This window comes from Lasioglossum baleicum, chromosome 6 (genome assembly GCF_051020765.1).
Source record: "Lasioglossum baleicum chromosome 6, iyLasBale1, whole genome shotgun sequence".
Classification (NCBI taxonomy): Eukaryota; Metazoa; Arthropoda; class Insecta; order Hymenoptera; family Halictidae; genus Lasioglossum; species Lasioglossum baleicum.
Genome location: NC_134934.1, coordinates 7,246,965 through 7,265,700, shown reverse-complemented (window position 1 = coordinate 7,265,700; position 18,736 = coordinate 7,246,965). Strand labels below are relative to the sequence as shown.

The window sequence follows — 18,736 nt, the reverse complement described above, 5'->3', positions numbered from 1 at the left end:
TCTACACGTCTACGTATACAGGGTGTACCAAAAATCCTGTGCTTCCTCGAACGGGGAGATTGCTGAGGTCATTCAAAGTCATTCTTTTTCTTCGCGAAAACGTTCTCGGAGGGAGTCTTTTCCAACAGACGACGCACGCGCGTGAACACTCACACGCCGCTAGACCACGTATACGTACGCGAGGTTTGCAAGGGTCCGGGATTCCACTTCTGATTTCTCGATAATGCAAAGGCGGGGTTTTTTAGTAGTCAAAATCGCTAGATGAAAGATCAATCTAAGGCGCAATCGCTCTCACAAGTCCTTCTTTTACGTTTCCGAGCAATGGTTTTGCAATATTCGGCTGCATGTTGCCCGCCGGAGAGGCTAATACGCCGGTGTGACTGCAGCGCCATCTGACGGGCAACATGCAGCCGAATATTGCAAAACCATTGCTCGGAAACGTAAAAGAAGGACTTGTGAGAGCGATTGCGCCCTAGATTGATCTTTCATCTAGCGATTTTGACTACTAAAAAACCCCGTCTTTGCATTATCGAGAAATCAGAAATGGAATCCCGGAACCTTGCAATTCTAGCGTACGTATTCGTGGTCTAGCGGTGTGTGAGAGTTCACGCGCAAGCATCGTCTGTTGGAAAAGACTCCCTTAACGAAAAACACGGATTGATCCGCGTTTATCGTTAATAACATTGTCGTAAAGGAAACAGTTACCTCAAATGGCCTCAGGAATTGTCCCTTTCAAAGAACTAGAACATTCTTGGGACACCCTGTATATATTGCTCGGGCTGACTGCACTAAAACGATCATCACAAGTTCCATAAACAGAATACTATATATTCGCTTCAGTAAGTTGTCAGACGTAGAAGACTATAAGCAAAGCATTCACAAGGTACTTAACACAAAGCAAGAGGCGTCCTATGTGTAAACCCTTCAACTTGACAATGCGCATCGTTACGTTTCTCTTTAATCAGTTACTTCTTATTGAACGATTTACTGAATCGTGTTCATTGATCAATGCAAAGATCCGATCAAGTTCGCGGGTAAACACAGTAACATACACGGTACATATCTACGCACGTATTTATTGGCTTCGTTCATCGAACCGTGTGGACTCTGACTATACTGCATTAATTCCCTATTCGTTATAGGAAAACCTGTTTATCTCAATTTCAATCGTTCGAACTTATCTGAATTCCATTTAGTTGCAACACCGTTCCTTCGGATTCCATTTACTTGGATCTCGTTTAAATCCCGTTTCGTTAAATTCCATTCACTTGGACCCTTGTATTTGTTACTTAATTAATTCAATATTAGCGTATTATTTCATTAACCTCATCAAGTAATTCATTTATTATCGTATTCATCTATTCCAGCTTTTATCGAATCAAGAAAAAGATTAGTTTATTATCACATAAAGTACTTACTGAATCGAGGCAAAATTAGTTTATTATCATCTTTCATTGAATCCAGAACAAAATTATTGTGAAATTATTCCTGCAAATTTATTTCCACATTTGTTAGATCTTTGATGTGTTATTTTATTATTTTCAAAGTATAGAACGTTATACCAATTGACACTTTCATTAGAATTGAAATACGATTTAATTTCGCTTGTTGGTGGCTTTAATAAATGAACGACTCATTCGAGTCCCAATTAATTTGATGTTCTATAAATGTTTGGAAATTTTTGTGGGATGTAGAAATGTAGATGCATAAAAAGGGTCGGTTCAATTATCTACGGGGATATTTGTACAGAAAATTCTAATCCAAGTAAATGAAATCAATTGCTTCGAATGGGTGCATATAAATGGAGTTTCATACTACTATTTGTGCTTATGTTAATCATACCTAACCAATATAAACGGATAGTTTACGTTGTACAATCAGACTGAAGGCAATGTTTTCATGCAAAAATAAGTTAAAAAAAAAGATCAAATACATTTTTTCATATGAAGCTTCGATTTCGAAAGAATTAAATCTGATCACCTGTGCTTCCGGGTATGGTTGGCTAATGTTTGTCTGACCATTGCTTGCTATTTCTACTTACAAGGAATACAGACAATAAAGTAACAAATAAGAGGGAAACGTTATAATATTACTCTACTGTAAATACTTGAAAATCAATATGTGTGATTACGAAAGAAATTATTTGCATATTTACTACAAAGAATAAATAAATATATGAGATATTAACAATACAATAATTTATTTTGCTTGCTACCAAAAATATAAAATTCAAACTATCTTGTTAAGAAATTGCTTCTTTTAAAAAAAATTTGTACATAAACAAGAACACTAATATATTATTCTTACATTAACATTTTTCTTATGGGGGAACAATTATTTACAATCGACTAAAACATCCTTGATGTTTAATAAATTATCGTTGCTATTATTATTGTCTATATTACATGATAATATACAATGAATTACTGCAAAGGACAAAGTGCAAACTAGAAATAAGTGAAAATTAAATCGAAGTAAAATAAATCTTAAGAGTGTAACATAAAAGGAAGACGACAAAAAGTAAATTATTTGTCTAATGATCACATCGTTTGATCGATGAAATACCTTTTGTCGGGAATAACATAAACAATCAATAATAAGAGAAGCGCGTGCAGAAGCATATTCAAACACAGGCTCGTTAGGGGAATTTTGAAGTTCGACTTTCAAGAAAGACAAGCTTCGTATGAAAAAATTGTATTCCAAATTTCTCCTTTGTTCTCGGTCGTAGAATTGCTTCCTATTCGACAGTACCTCTCGTCTTACCCCACCCTGCAGAAAATAAATTCAGTGTCATCGGCGTTCTATAATTAATGAACGCTTCGAAGGGTTCAAATCGATAAGCGCAGCCAATAACTGAATATTTAGATGACGATGTTCGGAAGACCGTATCTCGATAAAAACACATGTGTATTCATATTGAGAGTGCCATGAAAAACAAAAAGAATAGAGGGAGAGGGGAAAGACGTATTGCAGAAAAAGGTGCGCGCACCCGCTATTTAAATTCGAGTGCGTACAGTAATGTCTCGACGTTTCTGAAAACTTCAAGACCAAAATGGCGACCCATAAACAATGATAAAACTTTGTTGTTCCTAATAATTTTCTCATGAAACTTTTACCAATACACTCCTGACACTTTTCTTACTAAAATAACACCAAACACGGCACAATTTAGACCATTTTTACTTGTTTAATCCACAATACAGTTAAACCTCTATTATCCAAACTGATCAGTGAAATATTTGGGGTTTGGGTAATAGAACAGTCATCTAGCTGAAGTGCTAAATAAAATTTTTAATGAATCGCTTTAAATGTCACTGTTTTAATCGTATAATGGAGAGTTCGGATACTCGAGGTTCTACCGAATCATCAATTGAACGAGCAAATGTGAGCCAAATTGTATCGTGTTTGGACTCATTTTAATCAGAAAAGCGTTACGGACACGTTGGTAAAAGATTCACAAAAAAATATTTTAAATTTCACATAGATCCAGACATTACTGTATTCCCTCCCTATAAGCGCATGGCTCGGCACTGGCAACGTGATTATAGATTACAGAGAATAGTGGACAGTAGACTCGATTTAAGCCGTCAACACTCCTTTGACTGGAAGGCTAGGATTTTTTCAACGTGGAAACAAAATATTTATAACATTCTTAGCGTTGCAATTGATCGGTGCAAATCAATATAGTCCAGTCAACGAAAAGTTGTAGAGGGAAATGGAAGGAACACAATTTTTAACTTTGGGTCTTTGTTTGGACTAGTTAGGAGGTAAACATACTAAAAGTCCCCACTCCACAAAGGGCCCCCTTTTTCGGTTTTCTTGAAACGGTGAACTTTGAGCGAGGATATTTCGGAAACTATGCGAAATAGCGAAAAACTGAATGGAATCAATCTTATGGCACATTTTGTCAGCTTTAATTTTGTATAGAATGGTCTTATCGCTAGGAACCATAGTTTCCGAGATATAAGCGAAAAATCGGAAAATGGGACCTTCTACGTGCCCCCCTGGACCCCGCTCACCACCTAAGAGTAGGGACTTTTAATATGTTTACCTCCTAACTAGTCCAAACAAAGTCCCAAAGTTAAAAATTGTGTTCCTTCCATTTCCCTCTACACACCCCCCTTATGAGCATTCATTGACTGGACTAATAGACAAAGTGAGCTCATACTTCGATTAAGGTATTTAAAACATCCTTGCCTTTTGAAAAGAATTGTTTACACCAATTCAATTTTTGATAAAGTAAAAATTGCGGTGATAATGGTAATTCTATTTTATTCGGCATAATTCACTCGTCATCGTCTTTATTTCTCTCTAACAAAGCCTGCTTAAGGTCAATTAGTTCGATGGTGGGGATGGCAAAGTGATTATAAGAAGGTTGCCAAAGCGTGCTTATAGGGAGAGGGGACGATGTATCGCAAAAGATGATAACCTTTTTAAAATGTTCGATGTCGCGTGAACCATGACTGGTGATCTTCGTTAAGTCGTTTGGCATTCTTTGAGCGCTATTAAAATTAACACAGTCATGTAATGTAATGCCAGTTGATATGTACAGGCTGCTTCATTGATCGTGACCACATATGCAAATTATTGCATTGCAATTTTCTAATTCAAAATTCATACAACCGGGAGGAAGATTATTTTTTCAATTTAAACATTTACGACAGATACTTAATTTGCTGATTGCATTTTTCTTCTGAATTTTCATAAATAGTTTATAATTTTGTAACAAAAACAAAAGTTTTAACCAGAAGAGGACTGTCTATGCTTTTACATGAAATGTAATTTGAAAATTAGTCTTGTTATTTTGATCTGTATATTTAAAAAGTCTGTTGAGGAAATGTAAAATTTCAACGGCTCCTTAATGTTATAATTAAAAATATGAACAATTTCAAGTTCAGTCAGAACTCGCATCACAAATAAGGAGAATAGACAATATTATTCATGTTCGCAAAAAGGTGTCACACTGTGTAAATAATTTGTACAATTAAGCCGTAATGAGAACTTTGAAAATAGCTATACTACTCTAATTCATCCTTTACCAGTGCAAGAAGATAAAAGAAAATTAAATAAAAAAGTAGTATGCCACGAGACAGAGAAAAAGAAGTTCAAACATATCAAAATGTACATACAATCAGTGTCGCCAGATCAGGGGAAATCGACTCGAATTCAGGGGAATACAGTTACCCTCTGCCGGAGATGGACGGTGATGGAAGCGTGGGGGGAATGGCGTCGTGGAAGGGGAAGGAAAAGTGGGGAGACGAGTCTTATCTGGCACTCTATGAAAAAACACACTCCATAAAACTGTTCATCCTTAGAATTCACTACTGGTAGAAACAAGACTAGGTTCGTAATGATCGCGTACGATCTCTATGCACTGTACATTACATGATTACGTAATAACGTAGCAGCAGCGTCATTCTTTTGCAACTGTACCAAACGGAAAAACGAACAAAACCGTATAAATTACAATTCAACGACACGGATCACCAGCGATTCACGTGGCATCGAACGTGGCATTGAACGGGTCTAAAATATATATGCAAGTATGTGCTTTCGCGACTACGTATGAGAGATAGAGAGATAGAGACGAGAAGGAGAGAGAGAGAAAAATAGCAGAGAAAGATTGATGAAGATCTAACCTCCTCACTGGTGGACTTGTCCTGCCGTTGGCTCGGGGATGACGTCAATAGATCCGGAAGGACGGAGCTGGGCCTTGATCCAGGGGATGAATCCGATCTCTGGAAGTCACCCCCACCGCCACCGCCTCGTGGCCGATCTCCACCTTCTCGATTCTGTAAAGCAATCATTCGGCAATTGAAACAGTCGTCAAAATGGCAAACGAAAATCAAACTGGATGGGTAGCAACGTCTGTCGGAGGATTAAGACCTGCACATTTTTAACTGGTCATCGTCTGAATTTGTTTGTCGCGATTTCTAGTGTTGAACAGGTGTAAGGTGCGAGATACGTCAACTGAATGCCTGCATTACTTTTGTCTTTTGTAGCCAATTTTCATGAGAATGTCAATGCTGAGTAGCTTAAATGTGGATACACTAATATTTTCTAAAATGGTATATGTTTATTTCAATATTGACTATGTTTATTTTGGCTGTAATGCTGTATAGAAATTAATCAAAATGATATGACAAGTTATGGTCTGTTTCGCGGAAGGAGATAGTTGAAGTCGTAAATCTGTCCGCTCCAGTTCCATGTTGTACAGGTCTGAAGTAATGGGGGTGTGGTGGACAGATATTATGACTTCAGCTTAATCTGCTTTCGAGAAACAGATGTGTGTTGCAAACAGTAAAAATATTTGATATTGACAATGTTTAATCTGAAAACAATGTTACAAAGAAATCAATTTTACGTTAGAATTAATATGGTACGATAAATTAATATTGTAAATTGTTAAGATAACGGCGAAATTAGCGGACATATAGAAAACGCATAGAAGGATGCGTTAGAAAAATAAATTAGATGTGCACGGTGCTAAAAAAAACTAGCGATATCATTTAAAAGAAAAAGATTATGTACAGTAGGTGTATAAACAAGTATTGAGTACATCAAAAATTGATCTTTTTAATTCAGACAAAATTGATCTTTTTTTAATGGTTCGAAATGTACTTTTTCATTGATAAACACTGTCTTATCTTTCTTAATATTCCCTGTTTCATATAATTCAGCAGTACACCCGATTTAAAATAAATTGTAAACACTGGCAATAGTCGTATGACATGTACATTATAGTTAAATCATTTTTCGTTGACTTTAACTATTCAGTTGATAGTGTCTTGCCAGTGCTATAAATAAAAACTAAAAGACATCAGTGGATTAAAATAAATTTTAGACAATGACAATAATCATATGATCGAATCATTGTTCGCTGCCTTGAACCATTCAGTTGACTGTATCCAGTACCAAGAAATGCCAAATAAAAGGTAAAACGCCTTAATTTATCTCTGCCCATCCTCTTCGTTCGATTTCTATCAGTATTGCTTACAGAAATTCAGATATCGGCGCACGACAGACGAAGCTCGAAATAAAAACTCGACGTTTCGAAAAGGAAAAATCGAATGAAGTGCAAAGGGTGTCGGAGAAGAAAGGACAGCGATGAAACGAAGGATCACGAGGTACAGGACAGCAGAGTAGCATCGGAAGATTAAAAAAAACGCAAGCGAGGAACGAACGAATGTAAAAGTAGATGGGAGAATGGTGCAAATAAGCAATCAAAAGAACAATAATTACCGGATCGTAAGTTATAAACTATCCGATCGGTCTCACAAACCTATGTAATATCGGTAGTAAGGCTAACAACAGAAATTAAGAGACACTTATCTGTTGCATACACACACAGAGTAAAAGGGGGGGAAAAACAAACAAACAACGAATTTATACTTAAATATACACTACAGTGCAAAACATAAATGAGAAATGAGCTCATGCAATGTGCGGATTAATTAACAATGATCGCTTCAACTAATCGTTCGATCAGCCTACTCAGCGAGAACACGTAACAATACAAACTATAGATACGAATTACTATAATCTCTGCCTGTACGTTTTTCAGAAAAAAACAGTGACTCCTGTAAAACATCGAACTTCTTAAACGAATATCGCACGATCTACATAAACATACAAACTTCTACACACGTATAATACTGTAAGCACTGATACTGATTTACGCATTTCACGCTACCCTTAAGATTTAGCGCAGATGTCGGTGCGAATGACGGATCGATGATCGACCAACGCACCATGGGGATTACACACGAAATATCGATGACGAAATAAAATAAAGAAGCACGAAGGGCAACTAGTCATTCGAGAGTTAAGCAATAATAGTTCAACACAGTGGAGTCTGTAAGCGTACAATAATCGTTTGCTGTTTGTTTAATTCACTACAGAAATCGAGGAAGTGGCTACAAACAGGTCGTGTTTATTGCTAAGATGCTGGAGGTGGACAAGGACACGAAAATTTCGGGTACCCGATAATCGGATCGGGTCGGGCCACGTTGAGTTCTCGAAAGTATAAGTCCCCAAAATGTCGGGTCGGATTTCGGATATTCGAAATTATAATCGGATCGGTTCGGGTCCAGGTCCTGAAAATTTGCAATGTACGGGTACCCAAAAATTAAAATGCAGAATTCGAGTTGAAGGTCATGAAAAGGCGTCATACTTCAATTTGACGCCATCCGACTGCAGCTTCCGGTATCGAACACAACAAACTTTCAGGAACCCGACCCGACTACAATTTCAGGTACCCAAACTGTATAAACTTTCGGAATACCGAGCAAATTTCCCGACTCGAGCCCAGAGGGACCCGGCCACCCCGAACATTAAGGATGTTCTGGAGGTATATAAAAACGCAACAAAATTTTTGAAAATTTGAAAGATATAATTCTTACTAAATTCATGCAATTACGAAAGTTTGGGTTCGATTCACTGCACCGTTTAAGAATTATAGCAACTTAAAGTTTGCACATTTTAACACGTCTTCTTATGGAGAATTCATAAAATTCCACTTCAAACCCTATTTAAACCTTGAAAAAACGCAACTAGAATTAATTATGTTCAAAATTTATTAGGATTCACTGAACAGTTGCAGAGCAAAAAAATTATGAACAGTTACAAAACGTCAAATTTATCGTGTTGTCTCTCACTAGGATGGAAACACGACAAGTGTAGATCACTGAATAAATAAATAAATAAATAAATATATATAGCTACAGAGGGTACAGTATTCGCAAAACTTTAATGCAAAATATACTCATGAATGGCTTTCATTGCCATGTATTGATGGACTTCGAATTTCTTGTACTTTTGTCTCCCATTTTACCTCCAGAACATCCTTAATACTTTCGAGAACCCGAGCCGGCCTGATATTTTCGGGTTCTCGCACACCTCTGTAAGATACACACGCGCTAACATTCCTCGTTCCGCGAAACAAACGACTCCAGACATCGGCCTCTAAACACGGCTAACGATGAACATCAACGATCATCTGGATCACAGCGAACATTAAATAAAAAAAAGAGAAAAACACAAAGTTACGAGTCACACCTATTCAGCACACAGATTGAAGCATGCTTGGCACATGCTGCGTCATGGCAACACAAGTACACAATCGTACACATGTTCACACGCTAGAAGCGTCATGCAAAACAATGATTTTTCGACACAGTATACCCGGTAAGGTTCTCCAACGTCTATTGCTCGGCGTACGTCGACATATACGTACACGCAGGTATATATAAATATAAATGCGGATGGTGTTTTATATTTATATAAATATAGATTGCCCCTTTTTCCTCTTAACACATCTGTTTCCGTCATCCTGGTTTCTCTATCGTCGCACTTCTTTCTCTTTCAATACTCTATTTGTCCCTGCGAGCATTGGTCTCTATCTGTCTGTTTTATTTGTTTTTTTTTTTGGAGTTTTTTGGTTTCGTAGACACGAATCTCTCTCTCTCTCTCTCTAAAACGTTTTCCATTCACGGCCGTGCAATTCTCAAGCAGACAATTATTAGAGTCAATTAACACAAAGCACACGCACTCGGCAGCACGGTGATTAATTGCGTTCTGTCTCGGATCCGTTTTCTCTCCTCTCTCGGAAGACGCTTTACGAATCTCGTTCTACGAGTGTTGATTGGAAAATAAAATGTGCGTGAAATTTTACGTCCCGAAATTAAGATGAACATGCATCGCATAACTGTCCAATTATTCCCCGTGTAAATGTATCTGAACAAACAGCTTGTAGCGAAATTGTGGAGCGATTGGTTGTTGAACGTTACACTGGTTGAACCAAACGTCAAATGAAACGGTTACCTTGTCTAAATAAAGCTTGTTTATAAATAAAGTTCTGGATTTTGTTTTTTAAAATTTAGAGGTTTATGGAAGACATCGATGGAAGTATCGGTGTCATAGAATTTAAAAAATTCTGTCATTTTATGATGCAAAAGATTCAAGACAATTTTGAAGTTACTATGAATTGCAAATATAAAATTCCTAATCGAATATCCTCTGTTGAATTTCAAATAGTAGAAAGTATTACTCAGTAAAATGTAACTTACGAAATTAAACAAAATCTCATACACATAACATTTATATTCTATTACTAATATCTTTGCTCGCAGCTTCTCCAGAGAGAAATGAACGTTTTTTAAAATAAACTGTACATTAAAACCTTAGAGAACGCACTGCTTTTATCATTTAGTATTATCACCTAGAACAACACCAAACCAAATGTCCTGATACTTTCACAAAAACCTTCCATAAAACTATCGTATGTATAAAGTTTGGAAAAGTTACAAATATTTTTGAAGTGAACTACAAAAATGATTTATCAATTTCTACCGATTCGTATTATTAATTAATATAGATTTTCTGAATTTTTCAACACAAGCTACAAAATGTACACAGTGCCAATGAAACAGTTAGGTCACCGTAATAGTATAAAAGTGGAGCAACTAGTCTCAACCCGTACAAGTTAGTACTGCAAATCTGTACGAAGAAAAGCAAGAAGAAACATAAGCAACGCAAGATACCACACCGATGTTAGTATAGAACCGAATTCTCAATGTTCCTCTCACTTTGCCACTGCAAGGATCCTTGCAGATGCTCAATCATCAAAAGTGTAACTCCAATACCGTATAACTGACCATCGGTTAATAGTAAATAAAGAGAATGTTACGTGGAAACGTTTGACTAATTGACAGACGGTGAGACGGAAACTCTGACGGTCTTGTAAAAACGTGAGAAGATCTTAACCCTGAAGTGGTACTGTGGGGTCTGTTGTGGCCCCAGCAAAATGTATTTAATGGTTGTTACTGTATTTCGAGGTAAACATAGAAATTTCCTTATGGATAAACTATATATCTGAAGAGTTTTCTTATATTTTACAGCATTTTTGGGACGCTTCTAATTCGAGAAAATGAGGTACCATTCCAGGGTTAAAGAGAAGAGAGAGAGAGAGAGAGTGGGAAACAAAAAAGTTTGAATGAATCACTGAACCTGTATAGAGAGATCCGTGACGTCAACGGTAACGAGAACGACGTCGGATTATAGGACGCACTTCCACAAAATAAATTGTTCACCGGTCGTTTTCCGAATCCCGCGTCGATATTTATTGTCGCGACGATCGCAGCAACGTTAGCAGTTTCCCCTCACACGATGGTGTTACGCAGAAACAAGACGTATATCCTCAAAGAAATTCCATGCGGTTAATCCTCCTCGTTAGGCTCGGAATTTGAAATGACGATAACTGTTGCACAAGTGATTCTGACATTTTCTCTGCATACCAAGTAACTTATGCATCACTCAAAAAATAGGAAGGAGGGGATTAGTTTTTGTTTTTGTTTTTTTTTTGTTGCGAATAGACACGGAGAACTGTATTAGCAGCAGCAGTGATAGTAGTTTGTTTTAGTAGTAACAGCGGTAGTAAGTAGTATCGATGGTAACAGGATTGGTACCGATAACAATGTGGCCACACATTCGATCTATGCCTTCAGATGATGGAAGTCAGGAATTGGAAAGTTTTCGTTTTGCGGTGAAATCACTGGTGTAGATTTCTTTCGCGTTAGATTCATTACCGAGGTGTGTAGATTCATAACCTAGGAATGATCAATAATTGTAAGACCTGTCGTCTGACTATTATTCACTATCTCTACTTTGTTCAAGTTCAATTTTTCTCACTCTAACAAATTTGAGAGTTTAATTTTCTTAATGTAAGCGAGAGTGTTATATGTAACTTAAATATATTTTATACAATAATTTGATACTGGGTGAAAACAAACGCTCCAAGTAGTAATAGCGAGCGATAGTCAGACACAGCATCCACATTGAAAACTAAATGTGACCAACCTCCGGAAAATAATTTTTCAAAAACATCACATCAAAAAATGCTATTTTATGTCTGCAAATTATATTTACACATACAGTGACTCCTATTAATATTCGGACGCTCTCAAGAAAACGAGAACTTTGTTAATATTGGACTATGTGATTTGAACTTTTTGGGAAGCTAGAGCAATTAGTTTACTACAGGATGTGAAAAGAATTTTTTCAAAAATTGCATTTGGTCGGAATTGTAGAGAAAATATTAGATTGGGTAAAAAGAAACCCATTATTTTTACGTTATCTCAAGCGGAGAAATGATGGATTTCTTTTTCCTCAACCTAATACTAAACGTTGCATTTTACAACCTTTTTATGCGGGCCTATATTGAAATTTTAAACAATACGTTTTGTAGATCTGTGTCAATTATATGCATTGTGAAAGTTTCATAGAAATCGGTTGATGCTGGAAAAAACGACAGGCATTGAAAGATGTTAGAATCCTTTATTACTGCAGTTAGAGTCGAAAATCGTGAAAAACTACAATTTTTACCATCTTTAAACGTTTGTAGCTTATTACAACGTAGATCGATTTTGATGAAATTTTCAGAATATGTTTAATTGATACAGATCTACGAAACGTGTTTTCTAAATTTTCCATATAAGCCCGTATAAAAAAGCTGGACAACTTCCGAAAATTCCGACAACTTGCAGTTTTTTTTCAAAAAGTTTTGTCACGTTGTGTAGCAAAATAATTGTTCTAACTTCTCCAAAAATTTCAAATCGTATATTCCAATATTAAAAAAGTTATGGTCTTTTTAAGAGTGTCCGAATATTAGTGGGAGTCACTGTAGAGTTATCTGTTTTGAAAATCGCTCCGTATACTTCATTTGCTATCATTTTGATAAGTTACAATGCAAGGTTAAATTATAGTCCACTCTAGGATGAATATTAATGGGTTAAGTATTAATTTAAAAATGAAAAACTAGACAGATGAAAATTTAAAAATATTGCTATTACTTCCTTGCTTTTAACAATCGTGGTTTATAGATTGATTTTTAAGGATTGCATTAATTTGTTAAACACTTTTGCAAATGTGTTGTCGTTAGTGTCCACTGTACAAAATATACGTTATACATTTAGAACATACTATCGTACTATTAATTTTGTTTTTTAATTTTTCGACTACTAATTATATGTATGAAGAATATTACTTTTCCGATCAGTGACATGAACACCACCTGTTTCAAATCCAAAATATTTTGTTAGTCCTAATAGTATTACTGAAAGTGTTAATAAAGACGATAGTAATATTAGAATGAATAATTACAGTAGTATTAGCAGTAGCGACAAAAGCGGCAATAGCTGAAATTATACGTCCGAGATATCCACATTAGGGATATTCGCAGGGGTCAGTTCAATCTTAGCGCAATGGAAAAACCTCAACCTGGAGGAACCGCCTTCGTCAACACGGTAACTCTACACCGGGTAAGTGTAACAATAACAAAACAAAGCACTTTGAAACCGGTTTCTCAACACAGTGTTAATCGTTCGCATTTGATTATTATACTCCGGTCATTCAACCTCTCAAGCGTTAGTATATTTATTGTGTGAAAACGCACAATTAAGAGTTATAATTAATATTCTATTGTTTATATTGTAATCTTCTTTCAGATTTTTAAAAAAAGGTTGCAGAAGTTTCGCTTTGTTTATAGGCTCTGCAGTTTCATTAATTTATTATTTTTTAAATGGTAATTCAAGATGTATATGAACAGTGAGTATTTTTCTACTGAAATTTTTCTACTAAACTAAATATAAGTTATATTTCCTCAGATCTGATAAATCTTCAGAATGGAAAACTGCATTCGTTCGTAAATTAACTTTCAGCCTACTAACAAGGAAATTTCGTGAAATATTAAATTAGTTGAAAGTTTCTAACTCCTGGGCAATGAAATTAGCGTCATTCATAAATATCTTGTAAAATATAATTCATTCACTAATGCTGCCAATTTGAAAAACATTAATGAAGATTAAAAAAAGAGTTTTTCATAGGAAATAACACTTATTTCACTTACTAGAAAATCAAAACTAACAACTTCCAAACCTTATTATTTCAAATTTGTTTAATATATCCTATGAGTTTCATTTGTAAACGAGAAAAAGGTTTGAATACAGTATTCAAGAAGAAAAACTGTAAATGGAAAATGAAGAATGTACCACCATAAATCCTGAACATCACATCATAAAATCATTTGACTACTTTGTTTGCGAAGAACCAAACGAATGTTGAATTAGTGAAGCTTTGTTAATCACGTAAACATCTTCCCCTTCCTTTGTTACACTGGCAAAACACACTGTTAGTGGTTAAATATGATTGGTATTACTATTGAAATATACGTTAATGATATACCAACAGGACTATAGAAACTGGTATGCATCCCTTTCTGAATGAAGGATCTAATGAAATAGTAGAGAAGATAATAGAGTAATAATACTGATAGCACTAATAGTTATGTATCTTTCCTACTTATATCTGTAAATGTTAAACAAAATAATGAAGACAGGATATATAGATAATTGGTAAATGCGCCTAAAATTCGAGCGTAGCTGACTAGCTTTCTATGTTGATTTGTATATGCTGTTAAATGTCGGAAAATGGATGTAAGAGTTCAATGTGAAAGTTGTCTGTCGATATTCTGTTCACTCTTTCTTTTTCCAACGTGTCGGTGTGCATGTGTTACAAAATCGGAGAAATTTAAATATTTAGTTTTTCTCGAATGCCAATAATGAAGATCTTGTCCCCTAGAAATGAACAAATTCTTAGTACTACGATTTTAAAACAAATTAAAACAATACATTTTCAATTTAAAAACCTAAATAAAACTCTTGTATCATTTCTCTCAACTTTTTACTGTCACACAGCAATAAATTATAATATTCTCTAAAAAATTCTTTCTATTTACTAATCATTTTCAAAACTTCAACTATATTACATGAATGCCACCTAAACCATTCCGGTTCATTTTAATTGTGCTCATGATGAAATAGATATTACAGATTGAAATATTCTGCAGAATAATGTAAATGTAGAGAATGTAAAAAATAAAAGAGAAAGAAAAGAAAATTCATGCAAAAGTCGTACCCAAAACCATAAAAACCTAATATTCCCACACCAGCTGATTTCAGGAGTACAACACGATTTATTTGTTTTTACAATTCCGCGAAGGAAAAAGTTTTGTTCTATTTGTAGCTGAAACATTTAAAGTTTATTGTTGCATTCTCATTTAAAAGAAAGTTGGAACTATTCTTTATGAAAACAAAAAATTATTATTATAACTTGCTATATTCCTTGAAGTAACTATCGTCGAAATCCGTATTCATTCACAAAATGAAACATTGTGTTAAAATAAAATTAATTGAAGACCAAACTCTCCAACAATTAATTTGACACTTTATATTCAATTACCATTATTAACATTATCTTCAATAAAATGATTCCAAGACCAAATTCTAAGACAATGTTGATACACAAGTAAATACATAAGACGTATATTGAAATGAACTGATCAAAGTAGCAGATTCTAATGATTGACAGTGCACGGTCAACACGTTAGGAAAACCGTGTGAAAGAGGAGTTGCTCAGTATATCGACAGACACGCAAGGGATGCGGACACGTATGGCACTTTGGTTGAAAAATTGATGAAGGTAACAGACCGAAGGTATAGACAAAAGGTAATATGTATGCGGTAGGTATGTCTCAGGCAAGCACACAGGCAGGGCTCGTTATGGGGACTGACCTGAGTGACAATGGGGCTGTACTCGCTAGCCGTTGTACTGGCCGTAGACTTAATGGTTCCCGCTTCGTCAACCGCGGCGGAAACCGCGTCTGATGGCCTACAACTGCGTCTCCTCGCCGTGTCATCTTTATCACGTCCAAAGTCGAACCTTCTTCCCTCGTGTCTACTACCGAAAACGATCTCGCTCTCTGTCTTTTCCCTTCGTGGCCTCTGAAGACCGTCACGATCGAAAGAAAAGTCTGTTAGAACCGGTTCACCGGTATTCACGTTGTTCCCCTTTTTACCAGCGATACCGGCGACACTAATTTCGCTTCCGCGGCGATTTCCGCTTGCGAATATACTCGACCTTGAGGAGTCCGACTTCTGTAAATATGCAGAATGTCTCGCGGAAGGGAAAAAATCGGAATTCTCACGGCGGAAAGCACGTGCAAAAGCGCTGGACGTATTGCCAAGCTTTGAATCGCTCTCTTGCCGTCTATGCACCGGCTTTAACTGTTGTTGCTTTTGATGATGATGATGTTGCTGCTGCTGCTGCTGTTGTTGCTGTTGCTGTTGATGCTGAGGCTGATGGTTTTCGTACTTCCTACGTGACAACTGCTCCTGTTTCTTCAACGTTCTCTCAGTGGACGATGACGAATGATCCTCACTACCGGATTTATTCGTCTCGGCCGCCTCTTGCGAGTGATCTTGCTTCATCTTATCCAACCTTTCGTTAAAACCCTGGAAGAAGCGGGTGAAATCCCACTCCTTCAAGAGCAGCTGCTCGTCTGCCTCCGAACGCCGGTTGCTGCTAGCCGTAGCGCGATCGTCTGACATCTGACTAAGTTTCTAGGGAGCGCGCACGAGAATAATAATAATGGTAACAAAAAAAAAATGGTACAGAAGCGAGGAAAAGAAATTTGCGTGCGGCGATACATAACGTGTGGCAGCTGTGATGGCAGTGCGATGCAGTAATTGCAGTTATATTAAGAAGACTCGCCGCGGTGACATTATAACGACTTTGCCCCCTGTGCTTCGCACTCTCCATTTCGATTGAAAGGTTTATTGGAAATAAACTGCCTTTTTGGCAATGTCAGTGACTCCAGTAGAGGCTGCTCCTCAATGAGGAGGAAGTTGTCTCTCGCTATAGAATGCATTGCAAATTAAGTAATATACATCATATTCACCGGATCTGTCGCCAGACTTAAAAACCACATAGTTAAGGTTGAACAAACCTGTTTGTTGTATCGGTGGTCATTTATGAAGATAGTTGAGTTATAGATTTACAATGAATAAAGAAATGGAAATCTGTTCATTTTCTTTGAACTTAGTCTTTACCTCTGCTATTGTTCTCTTTTCTTTGTTTGATTGGGTGATCTTTCGAATATGTTTCATTATAATGTCACCACCGCAACAGTACAACCTATGACGACACGTACTCATCAATTGTGTACAACTGTGCAGGAATGTATTGTGTAACAGCGAATGTACAGTCAACGCACCAGGATGCCTCGTAATTGCACAAGATTCAATTACAACAAGAATTTGTATATGAATAATTAGAAACACAGATGTGAACAGATAGTACTGACTTATCTCTGAATATCAATAAGCATACAAGTAAAATACATAAAAAAAAGAAGAATAAAAATGTACAGAGTGTGGTCGCTCGTATTTTCTTTATTCGGTTAGGTTCGAGCCTTTCGGTAACTCACGATGGAAGGAATAAAGAAACGCTACACAGCGACCCTTTTCTATCCAAACGTAATTAAACAATATGTAAGAAAGAGAGAGATAGAGAGAGAGAGAGAGACAGAGAGAGAGAGTGAAAGATACATACAGTCACTGTATGGAGATATCGATTTATATAGTTGTCAATACATATCGATAGATCTCGCATAATACACGAAAACGATAGTATCAAAATTAGACTATAAGTATGGACGTCAACTTGCAGAACATACGCGCAGCAAGTACTTACCCGTTTCATGACTAGTGTACGGTCTGATTCTTCCTCGTCTGGTGTCGGTGGTAGTGGTCTATTTGGTGCACCTCCTAAACAGAGAATTTGCAAATTAAAATAGTGAAGAAAATCTACGTCTGAATTTAGGAACAAAAATATCGTGAATGAAGAGATAAGTTTGACAAATCACTTTTTGTGTACCGGTTAAGCATATTTTCTCTATTGTATGTATATGTATAATGTAGTACATTGGTGAATTAAAGCAAAATAGAAGACCAAAAACTATCAAGTGGTTGCTTTTCTAAAATAAAATAGTCTATAGCTAAAAACCTAAGTTTGTCGAAGCTAAATGAACTGTTCTAATGTTTAATCAATAACAAATGTCCCACCCAAGACTAACTCCTTTGGAAAACGTGTGATTGTTGACTCCACAATGAAGAGTTAATCTCTGAATTAAATATGAATGAGAATGGTTACATCTTTGGGGAAAGTCAAAAGTGGTCTAACAACCTGATGTCCTACCTTTGAGCTTACCTTGATGATGGGAGTTCTGGGCATTATGCGAAGACATCGATGACGGATCTGTAGACGGTCTGAAAGGAGAAAATTCGGGTCTGCAGCAACGGATATAGAAATGCAGAGACACGTGATGGCGCACGAGGTACACGGAATGCGTTGCGTACGTTGTGTGGCGATGCGACGAGGACGACGATGCGAAGCAATGTATGGAAGCGTAATGAAAGATGAAACGGAATGACATTAGTATGATTGATTAAAGTCTATGTTTTAAATCTATTTAACCTTAGTGTGGCAACCAAAATGTACAGATCATATTTTAAAGCTTTAGTATTTAACATTTGCTACATAAACTTTTATTTTGGACAAAGAATGGACATTCAGAACGGTTCGGTAATTTTGGAAACATTGTTGAAAGAAACGTAATAAATGGGCGCCTGAGTGCCTCTGGTTGCCCTAACAAGGGTTAAATAATCATAATTATGACTAACTTTTCGTTCGATTATTTTATTATAACAAACAATTGCACCTCTCTATTTACATGAACCATTAGGTCATCTCAGAAGTTCAGTAGACTGTGGGTCTTTATGCGAAATAAAAACATTCTGTATCATTTTTTTACCAGAGGAAAATCAGAATGGAGATTGCCATA

The 18,736-nt window shown here is 36.3% G+C and overlaps 1 protein-coding gene and 1 non-coding gene across 16 annotated transcripts in view; both read right to left on the bottom strand.

The window, feature by feature from the left end:
- Window positions 1–18,736, bottom strand: part of Msn (serine/threonine-protein kinase msn) — a 59,814-nt gene that overhangs the window by 10,843 nt on the left and 30,235 nt on the right. For 6 of the 15 annotated variants that reach the window (XM_076426097.1, XM_076426096.1, XM_076426104.1 and 3 more), the window contains 5 exons: window positions 18,091–18,182; window positions 17,587–17,660; window positions 15,627–16,454; window positions 5,640–5,792; window positions 2,752–2,769 (listed from right to left, as the gene is read on the bottom strand). In XM_076426097.1, the coding sequence (XP_076282212.1) occupies window positions 2,752–2,769; window positions 5,640–5,792; window positions 15,627–16,454; window positions 17,587–17,660; window positions 18,091–18,182 (1,165 nt within the window). The remainder of the gene's footprint in view (window positions 1–2,751; window positions 2,770–5,639; window positions 5,793–15,626; window positions 16,455–17,586; window positions 17,661–18,090; window positions 18,183–18,736) is intronic. The other 9 variants (XM_076426100.1, XM_076426106.1, XM_076426101.1 and 6 more) reach the window with 8 other exon arrangements.
- LOC143210155 (U1 spliceosomal RNA) lies at window positions 13,171–13,324 on the bottom strand. The gene has a single exon (XR_013009196.1). It is a non-coding gene; the product is annotated as a U1 spliceosomal RNA (small nuclear RNA).